Source organism: Drosophila suzukii, chromosome X, assembly GCF_043229965.1.
Source record: "Drosophila suzukii chromosome X, CBGP_Dsuzu_IsoJpt1.0, whole genome shotgun sequence".
Classification (NCBI taxonomy): Eukaryota; Metazoa; Arthropoda; class Insecta; order Diptera; family Drosophilidae; genus Drosophila; species Drosophila suzukii.
Genome location: NC_092084.1, coordinates 24,831,008 through 24,852,673, shown reverse-complemented (window position 1 = coordinate 24,852,673; position 21,666 = coordinate 24,831,008). Strand labels below are relative to the sequence as shown.

General features: G+C 43.2%; 2 protein-coding genes across 4 annotated transcripts in view; one reads left to right on the top strand and one right to left on the bottom strand.

Annotated features, from left to right (window-relative positions):
• The window catches only part of Frq2 (Frequenin 2), a 29,790-nt gene extending 9,040 nt beyond the window's left edge, over positions 1–20,750 (bottom strand). Inside the window, exons 1-3 of one of the 3 annotated variants that reach the window (XM_017075329.4) lie at positions 20,716–20,750; positions 20,306–20,540; positions 2,870–3,082 (exon numbers count right to left, since the gene is read on the bottom strand). In XM_017075329.4, the coding sequence (XP_016930818.1) occupies positions 2,870–2,933 (64 nt within the window). In that variant the 5' untranslated portion in view covers positions 2,934–3,082; positions 20,306–20,540; positions 20,716–20,750. Of the gene's footprint in view, positions 1–2,869; positions 3,083–9,596; positions 9,876–20,305 lie in introns of those variants that run through there. The other 2 variants (XM_070997819.1, XM_017075331.4) reach the window with 2 other exon arrangements.
• On the top strand, positions 18,085–18,969 carry Andorra (andorra). Its single transcript, XM_017075328.4, has one exon. It carries the CDS (start codon positions 18,168–18,170, stop codon positions 18,912–18,914), a length of 747 nt encoding a protein of 248 aa, XP_016930817.1. The 5' UTR covers positions 18,085–18,167; the 3' UTR covers positions 18,915–18,969.
• Positions 20,751–21,666: the final 916 nt, after the last annotated feature.

Here is a 21,666-nt window from a genome sequence, read left to right as displayed (position 1 = left end):
TTTAGCAAATGAAGTGTGCAATCTCGGAATCAGCCAATTTGCTGCATGCATGTCTCCATCTCCCTCGCACTCTCCTGAGTAACTGCATATAATAGTCGAAGCCGGCGACTATAGCGTTCTTTCTTGTTTTAAGATCACAGAGGCATAAGTTTAAAACTCATATGATCTACCATTCATTAGGTACTTTTAGGATCAGAAACGAGTTGCAATATCTTCCAACAGTTTTTGGAAAGTGGATAGGACATAACCTTTTTGAAAAGTCAAGAAGCCAAAAGGTAAAACAAAAAATATCTTTGAGAGAGTTACACCTTGCTTAACTGCGGCAAAACGAACTAATAGCTCTGAGTCACCAATAAGTGTATAAAGTGTATTAGGATCCTGGACCTATGGCAGGACTTTTTCTCCCAGTGCAACGCCCCCTTGGCTCCGGCTGTTCGGCTGTGTTCTGTTCTGTTCTGCTTTGCTTGTTGCTCGTACACATTTGATTTCCACTGCTAAATGCCCGACAAAATGTCAGGACGAGCTGAGTGCTCCCTTAACCAGCCGCCCACTCAGTCGAGTCCCATCCAGAGGGGGGAAAGGGGTGGAGAGAACAGGGAACACAACAAGTGCAATAATAATTTCAACATTGAAGTGAATTTTGAGTGCCAGCCAATGCGTGCGAAATCAGCTGGGAGGAGCCATCAGGGCGGATGAGAATGCGGAAAGGGGTTGGGTAGTGGGTGTTGCAGGACATGGCATCTTTTCCCAATCCTCGACAGCGACTGCGATGTCTGTTTGCATAGCGAAATGCATGTGCCAAAGCCAAATGAATGCGGTTCCGAATGCTATTGCAATATGACATTGCTGCAGCGTGTCGTAAGCCAGGGGTGTGGTTCGGAGGGGGGTGTTGGGGTTTCTTGTCCCCTGTCCCTTGGCAAGGGTCGTGCATTTTAGTTTTATAAGCGATTTGGCCCCGAGTCCCGGCATTCCGAAAACCCCCATTCTGCGACTGTTTGTCGAAGCGTAAAACAAACAGAAATTGACATGAAAGCCATGCATTCTGGGGGAAGGGGATAGGAAGGGGTTAGGAAGGGGTAGGGAAGGGATAGGGAAGGGGTAGGGAAGTGGATGGGAATGGGTAAGGAAGGGGTATGGACCCTAAGGGTGAAAAAAAGGGTGCAGGCATGTGGTGAGCTAAGGGGCGGCGAAAAGTAATCAAATGTTGCACACATTTCAACTTGTTATTCTTTCGCCCGCCATTCACTGAGCTATTGCACTCTAATGCGTCCTTTATTGGGTTGCCAGACCCAGTCCCCTAAGCTCCTCTTTGTTTTCTATCTCTTTCAGACCTTTCAATTACGATTTTTATGGCTGAACCATAAAAGTTGAGTCAAAAGTATAATTAAAATTTGGTTCAAAAACTAAGTGATTGGCTGTGCGTTAAGACAATCCATAGATGATAAATGTAGCCCCTCTGCTATTTGACAGAGTTGAGATTTGTTGAACTAATAAATTCAACTAATAAGCTCATTAGTGTGCCAATTGGAAGCAAATGAATTAGGTGTATAATTGTTTGACCAGTGCGTACATTTCGTACACTTAAAACCCATTAATGAACCGCCTAATAGCCAAACGACTCAATGCCCCTCAATTTATGGCAATGAAATAGAGCCTTATCTAACCGCTAATCGGAAACTAAGCCGTTCAATAAAGTTTCGTGCAGTATCAAGACCCCACAGAGGCGGTTTAAGCCAGCCACTTTAAACTTACATATGCCAGTGCAATTGAAGGAAGGAATAAAGGAAGGGCGGCAAAAGTATTGCCTACTTATGGGGGCACTCGAGGCAATAAACAATAAAAGAAAACTCTTAAAGCCCATATAGCCGGGCGCTTAAACTGCAATCGAAGCGCAATGGGCCAATGGAGAAGCCTTCGGTGGAGGACCCTCCGATGCAGGACTCACTCCAGGACTCACACACACAGTGGTTGTCCCCCCAGGTCGTTCTGGCATGTGCAACTATTAGAAAATATAAAACTGTGCGCTCCGTCGTTCGGCGGGGCTCCGCATACACACGCATGCGGATGTCCAAGAGAAATTACATAAAAAATTAAATGGAACACAAGCCTTGGGGGCCATGCCCCGCAGAAGGCAACGGAATCGAAGAGTGTTCAACGACCAACGTACATGCGGCCTGGAGCCCACCAATTTTGCTGCATTTTGTGGCAACTAAACAAATTAGAAAGTTCGCAGTCCTCCCATCGCAGGGCCCAAAATTGGTGGTACTTTAATGACAGCTGAATTGCTCTGTCTCAATCGAACCACATTAAGTGCTTTTCTTGGCAGCTTTTGTTGGATGTTATATTGGTTTTTTAATAACCCTTCATAAAATCATATGAATGTATACCAATGAGCTTGGGGATTGCATTTGACTATCAACAAAAAGGCGATTTAAATTATTATGCGTTGATTTTAAAGCGTGATCATATGGTTTTCCCTGCTCTTATAGGTTTATATTTAACCACCGTCGAGGATTTGCTGGCCATCCACAGCTAAGTGAAATGGAATTTGCTGACCAAATCCCGGGAATAATGAATGGCCAGTGGCGGGGAAAATGAGGCGTTCAAAAGGACGGCGCTTTTCCCGAGAACAGCAGGAACTTTTCCACTGATATATGATGGCCGTGGCGCTGTGGGCATGGGGACATTACCGGAGCTGCCAAAAAGGCTTTCAGGCAACGCCACCGGACGACTCGTAACTCATTCCGGGGAGTTCAAGGCTGCCAACGCATATGCACCCGGGATCCGAGGTCTGAGGTCCGTGATTTGTCGCCGGAATACGCAGCCAGAGATATATGGCAGATGGAGATGTTCGTATGGCAGTACTCACAGTATGTGTCTGTTGTCAGCCGATCGATGGTGTCCTGCTTCAACTTCGAGTTCTTCTTGCCCATGGTGAAGGTTCCTCCTGTTTGCGATGACGATACTGTCGAAGCTCCTCCTCTTCCTTGGGCCTCTCTGGTTTCGCTGGCTGACTGGCCAAGTGGGTCAGTGACAGGTAATTGGGGGAGCGTGTCTTATCCCAAATCGGCCTCAGTTCGATCTGCAAGTACAAGTGGCAGCAGATTAAAGATAGTCATCCCTAGGCAGAGTGCCCGAAAACTGCACATTGTCAAGGCGAAAGCGTGGCTCATCGCCTGCACAAAAAAAAACCATGATACAATTATTAGGCATTATTTTTACCATTGAATATGGTAAATTTGACATGGTATTCCCCTGATATCAAAAAAGATAGAAAAGAGCGGGGTAGCGCCTAAAATTACTCTCTGTTAGAGCGAGACAGCAGTATTCGAAACTCTCCCAAATAAAAATAGAGAGCAAAAAGCAAGATGGCGAACAAGCCATAGTGATACGCTCCGTATCTACATAGAACTGAATTAGAATATTATCAAAATTATCACCAAATCTTAACAAATTTTTTCTCTGTGTGGACCTGAGCCTGTACCTGCCATCCTGATGAACCGTTGCCCCCCAGGCGAAGGGTACTTTGATATTTAAGCACGTCAACGCTGGCTTTTTGTGTGGGCCACCAGGACTAGCGCAGGACCTCCCACACCCCTTACTCTACCACCCATAAACCACCTCGAACATCACCGAAAACAAGGCAAGGAACAACCGCAACGACAACAGCAGCCGCAGCACAATGAGGGGGTGGCAAACTGTCCTTCAGGTCCTCCAGGTCCTCCAAGTCCTCCACTGCCCCGATCCCCCATCCGTCAGTGCGTCATTCAACTCAACTAAACTCAGTTGAGCCGAAACTTACGGCCGGGTACAGGCTGCCCTTATCGGACGGTTCGCCTACAATTTCGGCCAATTTCAACCAAATTCCTCATTTCCATAGACCAAAATAGCACTTCATTTTGGCAATATTGTTTCCTACTCTAAATGCAATGTCCGCAATTTGTGTAAAATGGTATTCATTCGGGGATATGTTTAAGTTCCTTTTTTTCCTCCTGCCAGTTCACATCAAGTTACCATGAACATTTCCCAAATGTTTTCGTATCACCTTTTTAGAATTTTTCCTTGATCTTAGCCCTTATTTTTAACTATTACAACTTTACAACTTTATTAAAAGAATTTACGTTAGTTTAAAAAAGGACTTTTCTCAATTCATACAATTTTATATAACACTTTCTTGAGTGTTGATATTGAAAATAAATATTTTCTTTTAAGTAATACTGTAACCATTATTCAAAGCCTCCTACACCGAAAAAATAGTCATCGAAAAGCAACTATTTTTACATAAATTCTACACTATTAAGTATGGATTTGAGTGTTAAATTAACACTTTCCAAAGCATTAAATTGAAATTAGTTGGGGTTAAAAATAACACCACAAATCCCAATTCTAGACTCTTTAATATAGGAACTAAACTACAAAGTTCAGTCTTGAATCTGTACTGCCTCTGGTATATTTTAAATACAACCGGTACTAAATCTTGACCTTATATATTTTTTTATGTGTATCAAAGTGCAGGGTATTCCGACGGATGTCCTTAAAATCTCGGAAAACCCCCTGTTTGCTTTACCTTTTGCAGTTTTGTGTAACGTCAACCATGACGACAATGGCAGCGACGACACAGCGATGTCTACAAGTTTCCCCCGTAGAGTTGCGTAATTAAAATTTTAATAATTTCCCAGGCAAGTTTTCCCACTCCCTTTCGATGCCCCGGTGAGCGGAGTGAAAACTTTTTTAATTCTTTGTTGCCACTTGACAAGCAAATTGCGTGAGACTTTAATTGACTTTGAATTGGCAATGGAAGCGGCAAAACCGGAAGCCCCTCACGTGTGAGCCATAATAATAATTTATGGGCCCCAACAACAGAGGCCCTAATTAGAGGCGCTCGAGTCCTCGAAGAAATCATGACAAATTAGACAGAAACTTGCATAACGCAATCGTAAAAGATCTGACTGTCTGTCTGCCCGGCCATTTTCATATTTCATTTTACGAGTTGCGGACAAATTTTGATGGCCCTGCGGAAGCTGGCCAAGAAAATGGCTACGACAGCGGAGGCAACTTTTGATGGAACTCCCAGCTCTAGCTGGAATCCACAGCCAAGTCAACGTGTGGACAGGCCACAACGACGCCGACGACAACAATTCTCGGCGGATGTGGCCAAAGTTAACTGCTGACAGTGGGAGAAATGGGAGGGGATCAGGACGTAGGACACAGGACACAGGACGCCCTGGACTGACGGCTCGGGGCAGAGAGGAAAATTAAACAGAGCCCGGAACGGAACCCATATAAATTATTGAACAGATCCAGCCTGGAAATGCAGTTACCACTGAAACGGAATAAATGGATAAGTGCGGCAAAAGAAACTGGATATTAGCCAGGGAAAGTAGTTCGAAAATGAAACACTGCTATTAAATAAATAGTTAACCAAAATGCGAAAATACATAAAGAGCGAGAGAGAAAGCTAATTTTAAGCAGACTTTTATAAGCCCTGGCAGCTAAAATCATATCATGGAATTAAAATCATCACATACCGTTGATATGCTGCTGATTTGTATATAAATATATCGATTGTTCCCCTGACAGCTATAAGATAAAGTCTAATTCTGAACCCCTAAAAAAAGCTTACAGAATGGAAAACAATATGCCCAAAGACAACGAAGGAAGAATTTTCCTTTTAGTATTTTTAATTATTCCTTTGAGAACCATGGCAATTATATACCACCTGCAATAGAAAGAAGACTTTTGAAAAAATTGTATCTCGATAGCTTTAAGACTGAAAGAACAGTTTGCAAAGAAACGGACAAACTGAAATTATAATAACCTCCTTTGTTGGTAATCAAAAATAATATTTATCATTTACCACATCAATATTTTGTACATTTTATTGCTCCAAAGCAGAATGCCTCAAACGAGGGAAATGAATTAGATAATAATAAAATGAAAGGCCAGGGCATGAATAATCCACAGCACAATGAGGAGCTGTGAAAATTGATTCCTCCCCGACGTTGCCCCGTTGAAGATCACTCGGGGAGACATTTTAGGCAGTCCCCCGGAGCCGTGGCGCAAAAAGTAGGAAGCAATTCCAGCTGAAAAGGGCAAAAGTTGCCAAGGAGATGGTCGGGTTGGGGGGTGCAGGGTGCAGGGTGCAGGGGTCACACTGACGGTGATGCAACTGCTAACGAAGAGAGCCCCACCGACGTGTCCAGTGCCACGTCCACATTCGAGTCCCCAGCCGTGTCCCTTTGAGTGTCCTGGCTGGCTGACTGGCTGGCTGTCCTTTCACCCATCCCAGGCTGCTCTGTTCCTGCCATTTTCCGATGTCTGCCTCACCGAGAACCCTTGCCTTATGCCTCATATATCCCCCCCTCGGAAGTTGTTTGTGCCAACTGCCTGGGGCGTCTGTCTCGTCCTCGTCCTCGTCCTGACCCTCGTCCTCCGGCTCAGTTCCAGTTGCAGTGTCCATGTCTGTGTCTGTCAGAGTCGGAAATTGAAAGGAAAGAAAATTGAGCATACTTTAAGGCGCCTCTGCCCTCTGCCTTCTGCCTTGTCTCAGTGTCAGTCAGGGTGCTCAGGCTCTCTGATTCTGATTCTGAGCTCCCATTCCCGGAACCCATACCAACTCCACCTGGCTGTCCGGGGGCATTACGCGATTTCCGGCCAGCTGTAAATGCATTTCCACAACTTTCAGTCGGGCCCAACTCATCGCAGAAAATTATATAAAATGGCCATCGGCGTTGCCATTGAATTGAATAATTGCCAAACGACTTGTAAACAAGTTGGCCAAGACAGCAACGGTGTCCTCGGCTAACGACTTCTAATGCTAATTTGTTTGGTATTTTCGCCAACTTTGGGGCCGTGAAACGTGAATCGGAGACAAAGGCGTTGCTCTGGTCCGGTCCCAACTTGCCAGCTTTAATTGCCTGGGCAGGGCCAAACTCAAACTCGATCAAACTTGAGCTAAGTAAATTAGTCAATGGCTTGAATAGCCGGCCAGTAACAGGTCGAACTCCGGAGTGAATGAAGGATGGGTAGTGAGCACGGACGAATTTCGGAACCCATAAATTAGGAATACCCCAGTGAATACTCATATTTCGTGAGTCCTGCCAAACTTTTGCCCCGAACCGGGCCAAGCCATAATTTTCAGCCCGCCCAGGCGTTACTTATACACGGCGATAAGTTGGCCCAATAAATTGGGATATAAACAGTGCCTCCAATCCCTTCTCATTAAAGCGTTTCGACCACATTTTGGGATGCCTTAATGCGAGCATGCCCTTCTTGAGGCAGCAGACACGTCTTGGTTTATTTGGGCTTTTAATGGAATTTTTAAGCAAACAATTATTCACGCCAGCTGGAGAGTGTAGCCCCCGCCCCTTTGGAATCGGGGAATTGCAATTTCTGGGCAGCCAGCCAAAGTCTTGGGTGGAAAGTTTCTGGGCAGCTTTGCTGTACCAGTTCTTAACAAGTTTTTCTGTGCGTTAGAAATTGCAAATTGTGGCAGGGAGAACCTCCAAAAAAGTGTCCAGTGATTGCGGTCCTTTGTGCTTGATTGAAGATTGATTCGTCAGCTGGTTTTCCCATAAGCAAATGGCATTATCATTGCCGTCCTTGGCCATATCCTTAGTTACCTGAGCCCCATCCCCTTCGCTGTAATTCTGGTCCAAACTTTCTTTATTTACAGCAGATAAGCTGGCAACCCTACTTTCACCGCCACCCTTGCAGCTCAAAGTTGCCGGGATCTCATGTGTCTGGCTATTAACTTGCCCCGAAAATTATGCAAATGCCAGCGGAGAAAGCCGGGCTAGAAATTAGAAATAAAAGTTACTTTCGGTCGAAAGGAGCGTAACGGGATAGGATATAAACAGCAACACACACACACACAAACACACGCGAGAACAACCAAACAGCATACACACACATACGTGTGAGAAATTTACATAACCTCTTTCATTTTGATTTGATTATTTTCATTCAATTTCGTAAGCCACGCGAACTGGCGAGGAGTGGAGAGGTGAGAGGGGGTGGCGGGATGTCAGGGGCGTGGGTACTGGGGGTTCTAGAAACGCTGACGTCGTCTGGCGCCTCAAAGCGCAACAGCGGGATAAGGAAGAAGCATCTATTGGACGGCAAAGAGCAAAGAAGAATTAGCAAGAAAAAATATTTCATGGTAAAAAAAAGATGGTGAAAAGTTTTGGGTGATATAACGGAGTGTTGGATACCCTCGCAGAGGAAAAACCTCTGGAGAAAATTAATATTGTAAACATCTAGTCAATATCATGACGAACTATTAGCTTTAAGTGTGAATTGTACATATATAATAATCGATAAATGATGTGAACTGATAGATGGTCACACATAAATGTAAGTTAGGATTTAAGAGAACCAGGGGACGGTCACTTTTAGACCGGCTTTTAGTGAAAAGAACACGTTTTTGGAAAGCAAAAACTAAATAAAATAAAACGAAGCCCATCCTATGGGCTTCTAAAAAACTATGAACGTAAGCTGTTTACAATATCTTATATTTCAGAATATTCAAGTAATAAACAGCAAAGAAGAACTGCCAAAACAATATATTAGAAAAGATGGTACAATGTTTTGGGTGATGTAATGGATTTCTTAATAGCCCCGCAGTGAAAAAACCTCTGGAGAAAATAAATATTTTATATTACAGTATATTCAAGTAATAAAGAGCAAAGAAGAATTACCAAAAAATAAATTAGAAAAGATGGTACAATGTTTTGGGTGATATAATGGAGTTCTGAATACCCTCACAGTGAAAAGCCATCCTCAGAAAATAATTAACTTACATTTTAATATATTCAATAATAAAAAGTATTATTTTTTTTATAATTTAATACTTAGTTACGAAAAGCGTAAGCTTATTACTGGACTATCACATACCCTTTGAATCAAGCCACTACTAATATTAAGATAAGACGTTAGCCCATAAATATTCAAGTTTCTATCATAAGTTCTCTTCAGGATAAGCAAATATGATGTCCACTCATCCAATGGTAAACCTATGTCAAAGTGTCCGGCTGACAGAAAGTTGATATAGGGTATACGTATATCGGGGAAACAAACAGTGGGAACAAAAATTGAATATTTTATCACTGGAGAGGTGGGCGGGGAACAAAGAGAGAGTGCCAGTTACAATGTGTTACAATGTGTGTGCCTCTCAGTTACCCTTTTATGGGCTGCCTGGGCAGTCTATTAGGCTGCGTCTAACCTGGGGCCCCCGATAAGCCCCGTAACCCCCGCTTTCAACACTTTTTGAAGGGTCATGTTATTTCATGTCCTCGTACCTTTTCAGCATTTTTCTTTCGCTTCTTGGTCCCCCGCTTTTTATTTGGTTCTTTGGCTAAGTAAGTCGTTAAGTTGTCAGACTTGACTCTTCTAGTGTGTGTGTGTGTGTGTGCTGGCCCATTGTGTTTGTGTTCGTGTGGCTTTATCAATAAAGGAGCCCTTTGACAGGACATCAACTGGCAAAAGCCTCACACTTGGCTGAGCAATACTTGCCTGGCTTAAGCCCTTTACACCCGACCAAAACCGAATAAACAAACATTGGGATCGCTTAAAATATTTTCCAAATTTTGTCTTACATTCCAAACAGATTTTTTCCTCTGCGTCTGCGGTTATGGTTTTTCGGCATCGGCTTTTGCTTTTTTTTGTGTGTTTTGTTTTTACATTTGTTAGCGCTCCACCAACAGTAAACAACAACAGAAAAAAAAGGATGCGAAAGAGGCGGTTGCGGCGACTCCGGCTTTTGGGTGGGCGGAACTCTCGGACTCGGATACGGATGCGGATTCGGATGCGGATGCGGACTAGGACTCGGATGGCTCCGGATGGCTCGGGTGTTCGTTCCGTTCGTGGCACGGTCTGAAAATCAACTGAAAAGCTTCGGTTCGGAGCGGAGCGCAATCAACAGTAGGTCGAATGTCCTTACTGATACGAGCCGCCGACGAAGTTTAACGAGGCGCGTCCTCGTGGTGCCACGCCAGGACATGCCACGCCACGCCGTGCCGCCCCACTCCCTCGCAACTCCCCCGCAATCCCGGAGAGCTTTCTGCAGAAGGCAATCATCATGGCAGCAGCAGCAGCAGCAGCAGCCTCCGCCGGAAACCATGAGGCTGCGAGGCACTCTGGGAACCAGGATGGGCAGGGGCCCATCAGGATGGCGATGGCGATGGCGAAGGCAGCTAAGCCAACACAGATAGCGCTCGAGTAGTTTAAATAAATAAATAAATTCGTGGCTTATTTTAATGGCATCAAGTGGCGCGCACAGCCTCTCTATTCCGTTGCGTGCTGCCCCGGGCGCTCTGGTCACACTGCTGGAAATCCCCTTGGAGCAGCTGGAGCAGCCACAATGCCCGGGGGCCTTGAGATCCAGCCGACGAGATTGCTGTCAATTTGGTAAAGGTCCTCGGGCTGCTGCTCAGCCGAAATCTGATCATGGAATCGGATAATATTTAAATTCCTCTTTGGGGAAATGCCTTCGCGTTAAGTGTCCCTGGCAGTTTTGCGGTCAATGCATTTAATTGCGACCATTTCTGATTCAATTACGCCACGCTTTCGGCCTTTCACTGTCCCTTTGCTGCTTTGTTTTTAATTATGTAATGCAATTTATTAATTTCCATTTGCATTTGTATTCATCTGCGCGCACCTGTGCAGGAAGCCCCACAGCCTGCGAGCTCGTGCAGTCAAAATGGGGGCAACGTGCCGTATGCGTAATATTAGCGCATTAATATGTGCCACAGAGCCATGTGTGTGTGCGTGTGTGTGCGAGTGTGTGCGTGATTGTGGCCCGGTGTGCGTGAGTCTGACAAGAAAAGGCAGCGGCTTAAAAAAATATCCATCGCTCGGTTGTATAAATACAGGAGGATAAACGCGAAGCGGGGAACGCCAGTAATTCGACATTACGAGCATTAACTCCCACGCCAGAGTGCCTCTCGCTCCCTCTCGCTCCCACCCTGTTGCCCTCTCACTCCCGCAATTCACCATTGGAGCTTTCCTTCTGCGACACAAAAAGCTCGTGCTGCGGCGGAGCTTTTCCCTGTGGTCTAACGGTTTTGGCGCCAGGAAAAATCGTATCGCAAACGGAAAAATCTCATCTAATCTAATCGCATTAAATCAGCGATGTTCACGCCAACGCCACGCCCCCCTCCCCCGTCCGGAGTACCTGACCGCCCACCGCGTTTATCAGCTCGCATAAACAACGAAAATTGTTTATCATAAGCAGCGTGGGAAAATTTGGGGGAAAGGGGTCGAGGATGTTCAACGAAGGAGCCTGTATCCCAAAAAAAAACACCCCAAAACAAGTTTATGCACGAAAAAAATTATGCAAATTTCGTTTTCCCATTCCTTTCAGTTGTTGATACTAAGCTGTTGGATGGACTGGCATAACATAATTCTTACCCCACTTAAGATTATTATTAACCTATTCAAATTGTTAAAATCTTTCTTTTTTAATTTACACGCATTGATGTTTTCTTAGTCAAGTCTTTTAACTATAAATAATAGTATTTTTTTTTAATATTCGTAAATTTTTGTTTTTCTTTAGGTTAAGTTTTTGTTGCAATAGTTTAAAGTCCACTTACTATCCAAAAAAGTTACCCTAGCGTACGATTTTTCATATAAGCGAATGTACCAATACCTTTACAAATCTTTTAGAATGTGTTGCTAATAATTCCAAAGTGGTTCTAGAGCTCCGTGAACCAAGACTATATTTCATGGGTTGGAAGCCTATAAAAATGGTATGGGCGCTTTCTTTTTTTATAGTTGAAAAGCCATTTTTGTATTAAGGTAATTATTTATTAGGTTAACTTCTATTAAAATAGTTACGTTTGTTGTTGCAATAGTAAATAGTTCACAAACTATCAAAAATAGTTACCACAGCGTAATATAATTCATTCATATAAGAAATTTATCCAATATCTTTACAGAGCTCTCCAATGTGATGCTTATAATTCCCAAGTGGTTCTACCAAAAAACCTTTAAAAAATAGTTAGTTGACTACAATGTATGGGTTGCACGCTTTTTTGTTTTGTTGCGTAACTATTTTTTGTTAACGTAAGAGTAACTATTTCATAGATCAAATCTTCAATTCAATGGGTTGGGCTAATTTACCTAATATTTTAGTTACTTCGATCAAAGATTTATCTTGTGTCTATAGTCTTTTTAACCTCTGATTTGATTGTTCGATAATTTTGTGCAGAGCCAGACTAGAATTACCCAATTTGAATGGCGTCACAACTCCGGTTGTAACCACTATCATGGGGAAATCACCGCGATAATATATCATACGCCGTGTGGTCAGGTGGCCATCCAGTCCTTTGCCCTCCATTTCGCTTATCACTGCGAATGCGAAACAAAAATATTTATCATACGCAGCGTGGGCCGAGGAGTTCGGCCCACTGACGTTGTTGATGCAAAGTTGATTTTCACGGGTCTCTCGGGCGTTTTCCGCCCTCGCTCGAGCGCCATATCGTTTAGCTGCCTCAAAGCCATTGTTAATTAGTGCACCGACCTTGTCGTAATTAGTGCGCACACTGCACATGGTTGGGGTTTTTTCAGGGGTCGGAGCAAGGGGGTTGAGGTTGTTTTAGGGGCTGGTGAAGGGTTAAGGAGCACTAGGCGAAGCAAACCTCAAGCCGACAAAATTTTATGTTCAGTTTTTGGCGAGTGCCATGGGCGTTGCAAGAGGATAGCAAAAGGGGTTGAGATGGAGATGGGGCAGGACGAAAAGGAGCGAATAGTTCCAAGGGGCTTAGGGCACGTAAGCCGGCGCAAGCGGATAATAAGTTTTGCATTAGTCGGGAGCCAGGCAAATGCAATTTTCGGTTGGTGAATGGCCCCTCCGGGCGACTGGCTGCATTGCTGGGCAGTTTTGTTAAATAAGCTAATGAGCCAGGAACAAGAGGGAGCCAAGTCCAAGAGCCCATTAAAGTTTTCAGCCATAAAATAGAGCAGAGGCGGATTTAAGGGGAGAAAGTCCCCGCACATTCAAGGCACTTGCATTCGAATGCGTGCAACAAACACTATGCTAATCAACGGCCATAAAAACTACGGCTACGAGGTAAACACAAGCCGAGGCAAAAACAATGAAGAGGCAACCAAATGCAGAGCGAAGTGCATAAATCTCGAATGGAAATTATGCACACACACGCAGGGTGGTTGGGGAAAACTAGAAAAACTAGAGGAAAAACCAGAGGAAAACCAGGGACAGAGAGAGGGGAGGGAGGGAGGGGGTGGAGAAATGCCAGCTGACGCCTCGTGCTGGGGAATCAATCTGTACCGGGAGCTTAGAGTGGCTTAATAGCCGCCATTCCTCAATCCCCACCCACTTTTAATGCCCCAAAAATACTTTCCAGACGCGCCGCAGATGTCTATTAGCTGGCTCAGTGCCTGCCACATTTAAATACAAATTAAAAAACAATTAAACATTTTCCCCAGCAACTTGGGCGTGCCTACGCCCCAAAAATAATTAAGCGCATAATTATTTAATTTGACGAGTGTGTGTGGCAGCCCGGGGAATTTAGGAGGAAGTGCCTCATAAGCCAAAATGAGCGGGGAAGGACAGACACGAGCGTATTGAGAAATGCTAGCGATATGAAAATTAATAGACGCACTTCCAAAGTGGCAAAAACAGGAACAAACAAGTGCCCAAGGAGGTGGCTGGGTGGCTGGGTGGCTGGGTGGCCGGGAACACTTGAAGTGTCGTGTGAACGGGTGCTCGACAACAGGCCACCCGATACCCATTCCCATTCCCATACCCATTCCTGCACCCTAACCCACACCCGATCCCAGCCAGAGGCGACAGCTTCCAGACACTTCACCAAATGCCGGCGCCAGCATCAGACTAAACAGAACTGGGGATGAGGAGGAGGAGGACCAGGACGAGTCACATCGAGGGGCACTGACTGTGTGCGCTGTCGAGGGCAGGAAAACGTGGCGTATGCTTGATATTTGAGTAGGGACTCAAGAGCAAGTTGCAACTGATTTGGCAGACTGTCAAAATATTAAAAACTCAGCTCTAATTGATGATTAGGGTGGCTTCTTCTCGCCACCGAAACTATCTGCCTTAAAGCCTAGATAGATAGAGCGGCATATCTTTAAACTCTCCCCCTCATCAACCCCCATTTGCCAACCCCCTCCCATCTGCACCATTTGTTGTTATTATTAATTTTATGCGCCATATAAACGGTGGAAGGACCCTAAAAAGTCAGCAGCGTCAAGTAAACAAAAGCCTCCAACGACGCTCCATTGACTACAGCAACAAAAAGAGGCAACAAAAACAGGTCGCAATATAAAAAAAATGGCCACTGTGTGGCAAATACATATTAAGAAAAGGTCAGGCGACAAAGTAACGAAGGGAAAGTGGGTAAAAAGATACAAAAAGAACCGTAATATAAAGCATAAAATCCGGCAGGCGTGGCTGACATAAAATTCCGAAATTAATTATAATTTTTAAGTCGTTGAAAACAATTGGCAAATTTGGCAGGCACTCAGGCACTTAAGATGAGGAAAAATCGTTGATTAAGGTTCAGCAAATTCTGGGAGGAAAGTTGTAGGCTTAATGGCTGGCAAAACCAGTTGAATGTATATTGAAAAACAAATTTATTTTTATGTATTTGTTCGGAGGTAAAGTTGTTTACAAAATAAAATCTCAATGTATACACAACACAAAAAACAATGCCATTTGTTTGATTTTATAATGTAATCATATAGGATCAATTTCACATAAATTTCGGTGGCTGCAAGTGCGTCTGAGGCAGAATTATCACATATGTGTGTCAAACAAAATGTCAAATTTAGACACCCATTTCGACAAGGCACTAAGCCTGTGCATTTTAAACATTGTTGTTGGTCCATTTATTTCTTAAGTGTATATAAGGGTTCATTTTTAAGGCCATTATTCCATTAGCCATTATTCCTTAAATTAAAGTCAACGGACTAAAACCAGGGACTTCTTTTTCTGAGTGTATATATATTACTAATTTCCTCTTGTATTACCAAGATTTTTTGTAAAAGGACAACTACAAACTAATATACATTCATTGTTAAACATTTCGAATACCATGTTGAACTTTTAGAAATCAACGATGAACGCCATCCATCTAAAAAAAATCCTATAACCGAAGTCAATGGACTAAAATCAAGGACTTTTTTTTGTGTGTATATACATTAGGAATTTTCACTTGTATTATCAATTTTATTTGTAAAAGAATCATACCAAATTGATAGACATTTATTGTTACAAACTAAACTTTATTGAACTTTTAGAAAACAACGATGAACGCCATCCATCATAAAAAATTCCTAGAATCGAGGTCAATTGACTAAAATCAAGGACATTTTTTGCTGAGTGTATATTACTAATTTTCACTTGTATTATCAAGCTTACAAAAAAATAATATAAAATTGATATCCATTTATAGTTTAAAATCTGGAATACCATATTAAACTTTTGGAAGAAAACGAAGAACACCACCCGTCAAAAAACGGGCTAAGACCAACGACATTTTTGTCGCCTGCCAACTATCGCACATGTGCTTTAATGTGTGTGGGTTCTGTGGTCCATGCCATTGTCATTGCCATTGACTTGGTCCTATTCTTAGCCGTGGTCGTGGTCGTGGTCTTCGGTCTTCGTTCTTGGGTCCTGGTCGACGTCATATTGTGTTTGGCAAATCGTTTGCGATAAAGCCAACTACATAATGTCTCTGTAGGCCAGGGAGTGGAGGACGAGGACGAGGAGGGGGAGTGGAGTGGGATCCGGGTCGGGACACATAAAAATGCTAAACCAGCGCTATGCTGGCGTCGCAGCGACGCACACCCAAATGCCAAATACCAATTTCCAACCCCGTGACCCCATCGTTACATTCCATATGTGGGCCTCGGGATAATGCGCGTTATCCTTGATTGCCTGCCTCGATATTGGGCCACGGGCTAAGGCTAAGGCCCAGGCTCAGGATCGGGCCAAGGGATATGGAATATGGGCTGGCTGCAAACAAGCCGCTTAAACTCGCCCCTCGCCTCGCCATCCCCGGGCAAAGTTTGATGCTCTATGGGAAAAGGGGTAGTACTGCTGTTAGATAAAGCCGTATTCTTAATCAATCTCTCACTAAAAACCAGGAAACATCAGTAAGAGTAACTTGTACGTAAAAATAACTGAGTCCAACTAACTACAAAGTACGTTAAAGTCACCTAACTGGTTTAAAAAATAAATAAAGTTTACAGTAAGCCTTTTAAAATAAAATCACAAGCGACTTTCATAGGTAAGACCCCTTAATTTTTACCTATAAAAATTATGTTCATTTAGTTTTAAGTTAAAGCACTTGCGTATCGGTTTTTAATTTCTAAAGAAAATCACCAAAATGCATTTCCCAATCTTCTGTGTATCCTTTTAACACAAAACTCTTTGTTAAAAGTTCTCTAAGAAATCCTCTTGCCTGAGTGGATTACAGCCATCGAAACTTTAATAGTTCATAGTGGCAAGTATATTGGCCATTAAAGAAAATTCCCCATTAGAGCGTATGCCTCAGTTCGGCTTTTCGGATAGACCGGATACCGATTGTTTCACTTCCCTGTGTTTTTGCCGTTGAGCCTATCGTGATTTGGCTCTTTTCGGCTTCGAGCTCCTTTCAGTTCCTGATGCCTTCTGGCTTCTTGCCTTTGTGCTTTATGCTCATCATCATTTGCCGGGGCTGAGAAATCGCAATAGAATCAGATTTTTGCCTCTTTCTCGGCGGCTAATTGGTGCCCAAATGCCAACTGCCGAATGGTTCTCCTTCCACGAAATGCGAAAACTGGAGGATGGGATGGGTGAGGATGGGGCAACCAGGGAGCAACCAGGGAGCAACGTCGTCCAGGGGCAACTAGCTAAACAACAATTTTAATTGCGACCAGGCAGAGTCAACGTCTGGGACTCGGGCCAAAGGCAAATGAGCGAACGCTCCAAGAAATATGAACGAGGTCAATGATTGTTTACACTACCCTCGAATGCTGTTTACTTCGAGCCGGCGACGAGGGGGGGGTATGTGGGGGGGGGGGAGGGGCAGCAGGTGGGGTGGCGGCACGGTGGGGTTAGTTGTAGTTACCAGACACCTTGGAGGCAACGCCTTCAGCGAAAACCAGATAGTGAGAGAACAGGAAAATGCAGTAATTAGAAAAACACCAAGATGTAATTATTTATCTTATCTTTATTTGCCTGCAAGATAATCCAGCGAAACCTTGAAATGCGATCTCCTCTTAAACATTTATAAAAGAAAGTATATTTTTAGAAAGATGGGAAGAACAAGCTAGCATTTCAAGCAATTCATTAACTTGTAGTTTTCACTTCTATGTTATACTAAAGTTACTAAAAACGTTATATAGTATTTATTCGAAAACGGGTCTAAGTCAGTCTTTTTCGCTTGCAATGCCTGCTGTATTTAATCTTAAACTTAGTGGAAATGTATGGTATATACTCCGTATGGAAATATCAAACTAGCATATCAAACATATTATTAAGTTGTCTTTTTCACTTGCCTCCTTAACAAATGTATTTTAATGGAAATATATGGTATATACTAAAAATGGGGTGTATGGTATTTACTAAAAATGGTACGTAAAGTATTTGTACCAAAACGAGTTAAATAAAGAAGCATGTTATACATGTTATCCTGCCTTTAACTTGTGTTTTTCACTTGTAATACCTATTTGATTTTAACTTATTTTTAATGGAAATATGTGGCATTTGTTCCACTGTGGCAGCCATTAGGCCTCGGGGCCTCAATGGGCACGTGTGTGTGAGTGTGTCTGCGGCACACATAGAATGCGAGAGAGGGAGGCAGATAGAAGGAACAAAGAGGGGGAGATGCATAAACACTTGCCTGTGCTACTACAGATTTTCCAGTTGTTGCCTCATTTAAGAGAACTCCCTGATACGAGAATATGAGCTAATCAATACCTATGAAACCAGAAGGAAGTTATCAGAAACCCTTATAAGTAACACTAATATGAGTATTAACCACTTTCGAAAAAGCCTATCAAGGGAGTCGTCGCCCGAAACCTCAAAGACTTACCCTTCACAATATCAGTGTCTACATTAGTCCCCTATCGTACGGTCAACATACAATACCTCTGATCAACTATTTAGTTCTATCTATCGAAAATTTCTCACTTTCCTATCAAAGATGATGCATCGCTATCATAATCGCAAAGTAGCTGCGGAGATTCTGCGTGATCTGTACGAGTCCTGGCTGATCGTGGTCATCGGGATGTTCGTCCACTGGAACCATTTGCGTCTGTTGGCCTACGATCCCATATCGCCACTGGATCCCCTGAGCCAGTTACCCATGGGCGAGAATCAGCGCTGGGCGGGACTCTTCTTCGGCTGCGGCGTCATCCTGGCCATTCTACAGTACCGGGCGCGCTGGGTACGCCGGTGTCGTCATCGCGTCAGCCTGCTGATGCTGGTGGCCGAGCTGGTCCTGGTGCTCCAGCTGACCGAGTGGATGGACCGCCAACTGTGGCAGCCCTTCCTGGGCATCACTCGCGAACTGTTCCTGGCCCTGGGAGGGGCCCAGTGGGGCTCCTGGCTCTTCAGCCAATGGCCCGCAGCGCAGTCCCTGCTCCTGAGTGGCGTCGCCTTCGACTACTTTCGCCTGGTCACCTCGTTCGCCATCTTCATAGCCGCCTTCGACTCCACAGCCGGCAATTGGCGGGTGTCGGTGGAGTTCTTGCTGATCGGCTACCTGCCGGAAACTTCGACCAGGAGTCAGCTCATCCAGGAGAAGCACCGGAAGAAAAGTCTCGAGCGAACCAGGAAGGGCCTTCTGCCGACCCCATCGCCCGAGTCCCTCATATACAAGCGTTTGTGCTACATCTGTATGCAGAAAATGAATTCGGAGCCTCTTGATCTAGAAATCTCGGGTCTCTAAAAAACCATAGAGCCAAGAACAAAGGCCAATTAGCCAAAAAAAAAAATTAAGTCCGAAAAAATAGTTTAAAAGACACATACACCTATACAAAGACAGTGCGGTTCCTTTCTTAAAGTTTCTTAACTTGTGATACACTTCATATTAACCAAAATAAATTGTTGTTTTGTTGAGTTCGAAACCTTCTAGATATAAATCGGTAACCATTGGTTAGTAAAAGCAGGATATTTTGATTTGACCCATGATATAGTTACTGTAACGAAATACATACGTTAACTTATAGGTACAATGGGACCAACCCATTTTTGTAGTTAGCCAACATATAAAATTAATCAAATTATAAATTAAGAATTCATAGATTCTTTCCTGTGGCACAGTCATTTATAAGTAAAATATTTAAAAAGTAATTTAAAAATTTCCTTTCCCAACAGTAAGGTGTGGCTTGCACTTGACTTCCATCTACTGTGGGAGCTTGCTAAAGATTTTACATAAAAGAACCTAAACACCTGATGCATAATCAATCACTCGAGAAATCGGCCCTTACTATTAAAATAACAAAATAGAGTCATCATTTCAACTTAACTGTGTTAATAGTAGTCAAACTATTAAATAGTAAGAAAAGCCAAAACAAATAATTTGACAACTATGTGTAATAGTCAAGTAATATTATGAATAGATACGGAATATTTGCATTGGTCAAGAAAATCCGTTTGTGTGTTTGATCTTCCGATAGTCCTATAAGAGGAGTCATCTGTATATTTTGTTGGTCCAAAGTGGTCATCAGGATAAAGCGGCTTGCTTTACCACAGACTAAATAGCTTGTGTTTACCTGACAAGCCAGTAACTGAGGCACGCTTTCAAGAACCTTTGCTATCAAATTTAGCTAGAAACCTTTTACTGTGAATTTTTGATAATCATTGGCTGGTGACAGTAGGTTGTAAAAAAACCAAAATGAATATTACACGCTTTTATATATTATTTGTCTCACTATGATCTACTGCTAGTCTTGTAAGTCGAGTCAAAAGTTAGTCAAATGTGGTTACCGAGGTAAAGTGACTTCTATAACTCCAGGTTAACCAGCCTTTGTTTACTTTGCCAGCCAGAAACTAAGACTGCCATCGATTTCGACAACCTCTGCTTATAAACAATGAAAGAATACCGGAATACTGGGCAAAGTCATTCGTCTGAGGCCCTCAAACTGCCGGAATAACCGCAGAGTTTGGGCCCAAAGATAACACCAACCACACGTGGACCGCAAATCGAATAGAATGGCAAACCAATTGCAGTGGCCCTCATTAGGCCACCCCTTTTGCCACGGGGTATCTGCCTAATTATCGGGCCTGTGCTGGATATGGGGTAATATTGTTTATCCAGGGAACGCAATAATGACATACCTGGCACTCATTTGTGTGGTCATCGAACGCTGCGGTGGGTCTTTGGCTTTCCCGTGTTTGCGATGACAGTAATCGACTGATTAAGCGCAATTATAAATGTAATTCCCACTCAAACAGAGACAGTAACAGATACAGATACAGATACAAAGGCTTTTCGTCTTTGGCTTAAAAACAAATTGCAGAACCGTTTAACGCATTAGCGCGCACACTTAATTAGAATTCACTGGTTGTTTTTCTGTGGGGCGAAAGTGGGTGGTAAAAAGGGGTTGGCAGGGGAAGGAGGTTTTTAAAATATGCACAGCGCACGCGAGCGGCCCAAAAAAAATATATAAAAAAATTCGGGAAAAAAGGGAAAACACACAGAGAAAACAGAAAAACTGAAAAACAGAACAACAATGAGTAAACCGAACCAAAAATCGAGTCGCGAACATGCAACTTGTGCGAATGGCAATCGAATGCCAGCAGCCGCACAAATGCCCTGGGCCCTCGGTCGCAGTCGCTGCCGCAGTCGCAGTCGGCGTCGGCGTCGACGCCAGCTGCGCAGCCGGCGAGGGCAGAGCAATTGAGCAATTGAAGAATTTACTTTGCATTTCTTGCAGGTACCGCCTGTCGTGGTTCGGCGGTGACTAATTATTGCTCAGGTTCAGCCCGGCTCTCTTCCTCTTGGCCTCTGCCTAAATATAGTAAATAATAAAAATTCTGGCGAATAACAAAAGGCAAATAAACAATAAAACGGCAGCCGTAGATACAGATACAGATACAGATACATCTGCAGATGAAGATACGGACACGGGCAGCAGGCAAATCAAACGAACCGTTTATTGGGCTGCTGCTGCTCCTATTTGTAGATCGGTTTTATCAACAGCGAAACGAACTTTGCAGACACTTCTGCTTAATTTTAATATATTGTATCTTTAGCTGCCTCCCAACCTTTCTTATCTTTGGTGTTTAAAATGGTAAGGTTGTTCCTTAAAAATATTTATACTCTTTGCTTAAATTAAATAATAATAAAAAGCGAAGATCCCAATAGCGTCAAATAAAACAAGACAGATATTATCATTTAAAGCCTTTTAAAATAAAGCACATGCCCCATTTCCCTTCGTCCACGAAAACAGTATCAATTTGTTTAGCTTTTTATTGCTTCCTAGACACTAGAAAATACTTTAAGATATTTTTGGAACATCGTCTTATCGTTTGTATATTCGCTGCTAAGCATTGCGATAGCCAAACAAAAATATTCCAAATATTATAATTAAACGCTTTAAATTCAACTCAAAGCCATATATCTTTATGTTTGTAGTGTATGTTATGTGCCTACAAAGTGTTTAAGTTCAAATTCCTGCTAGTATTAAATACTCTCG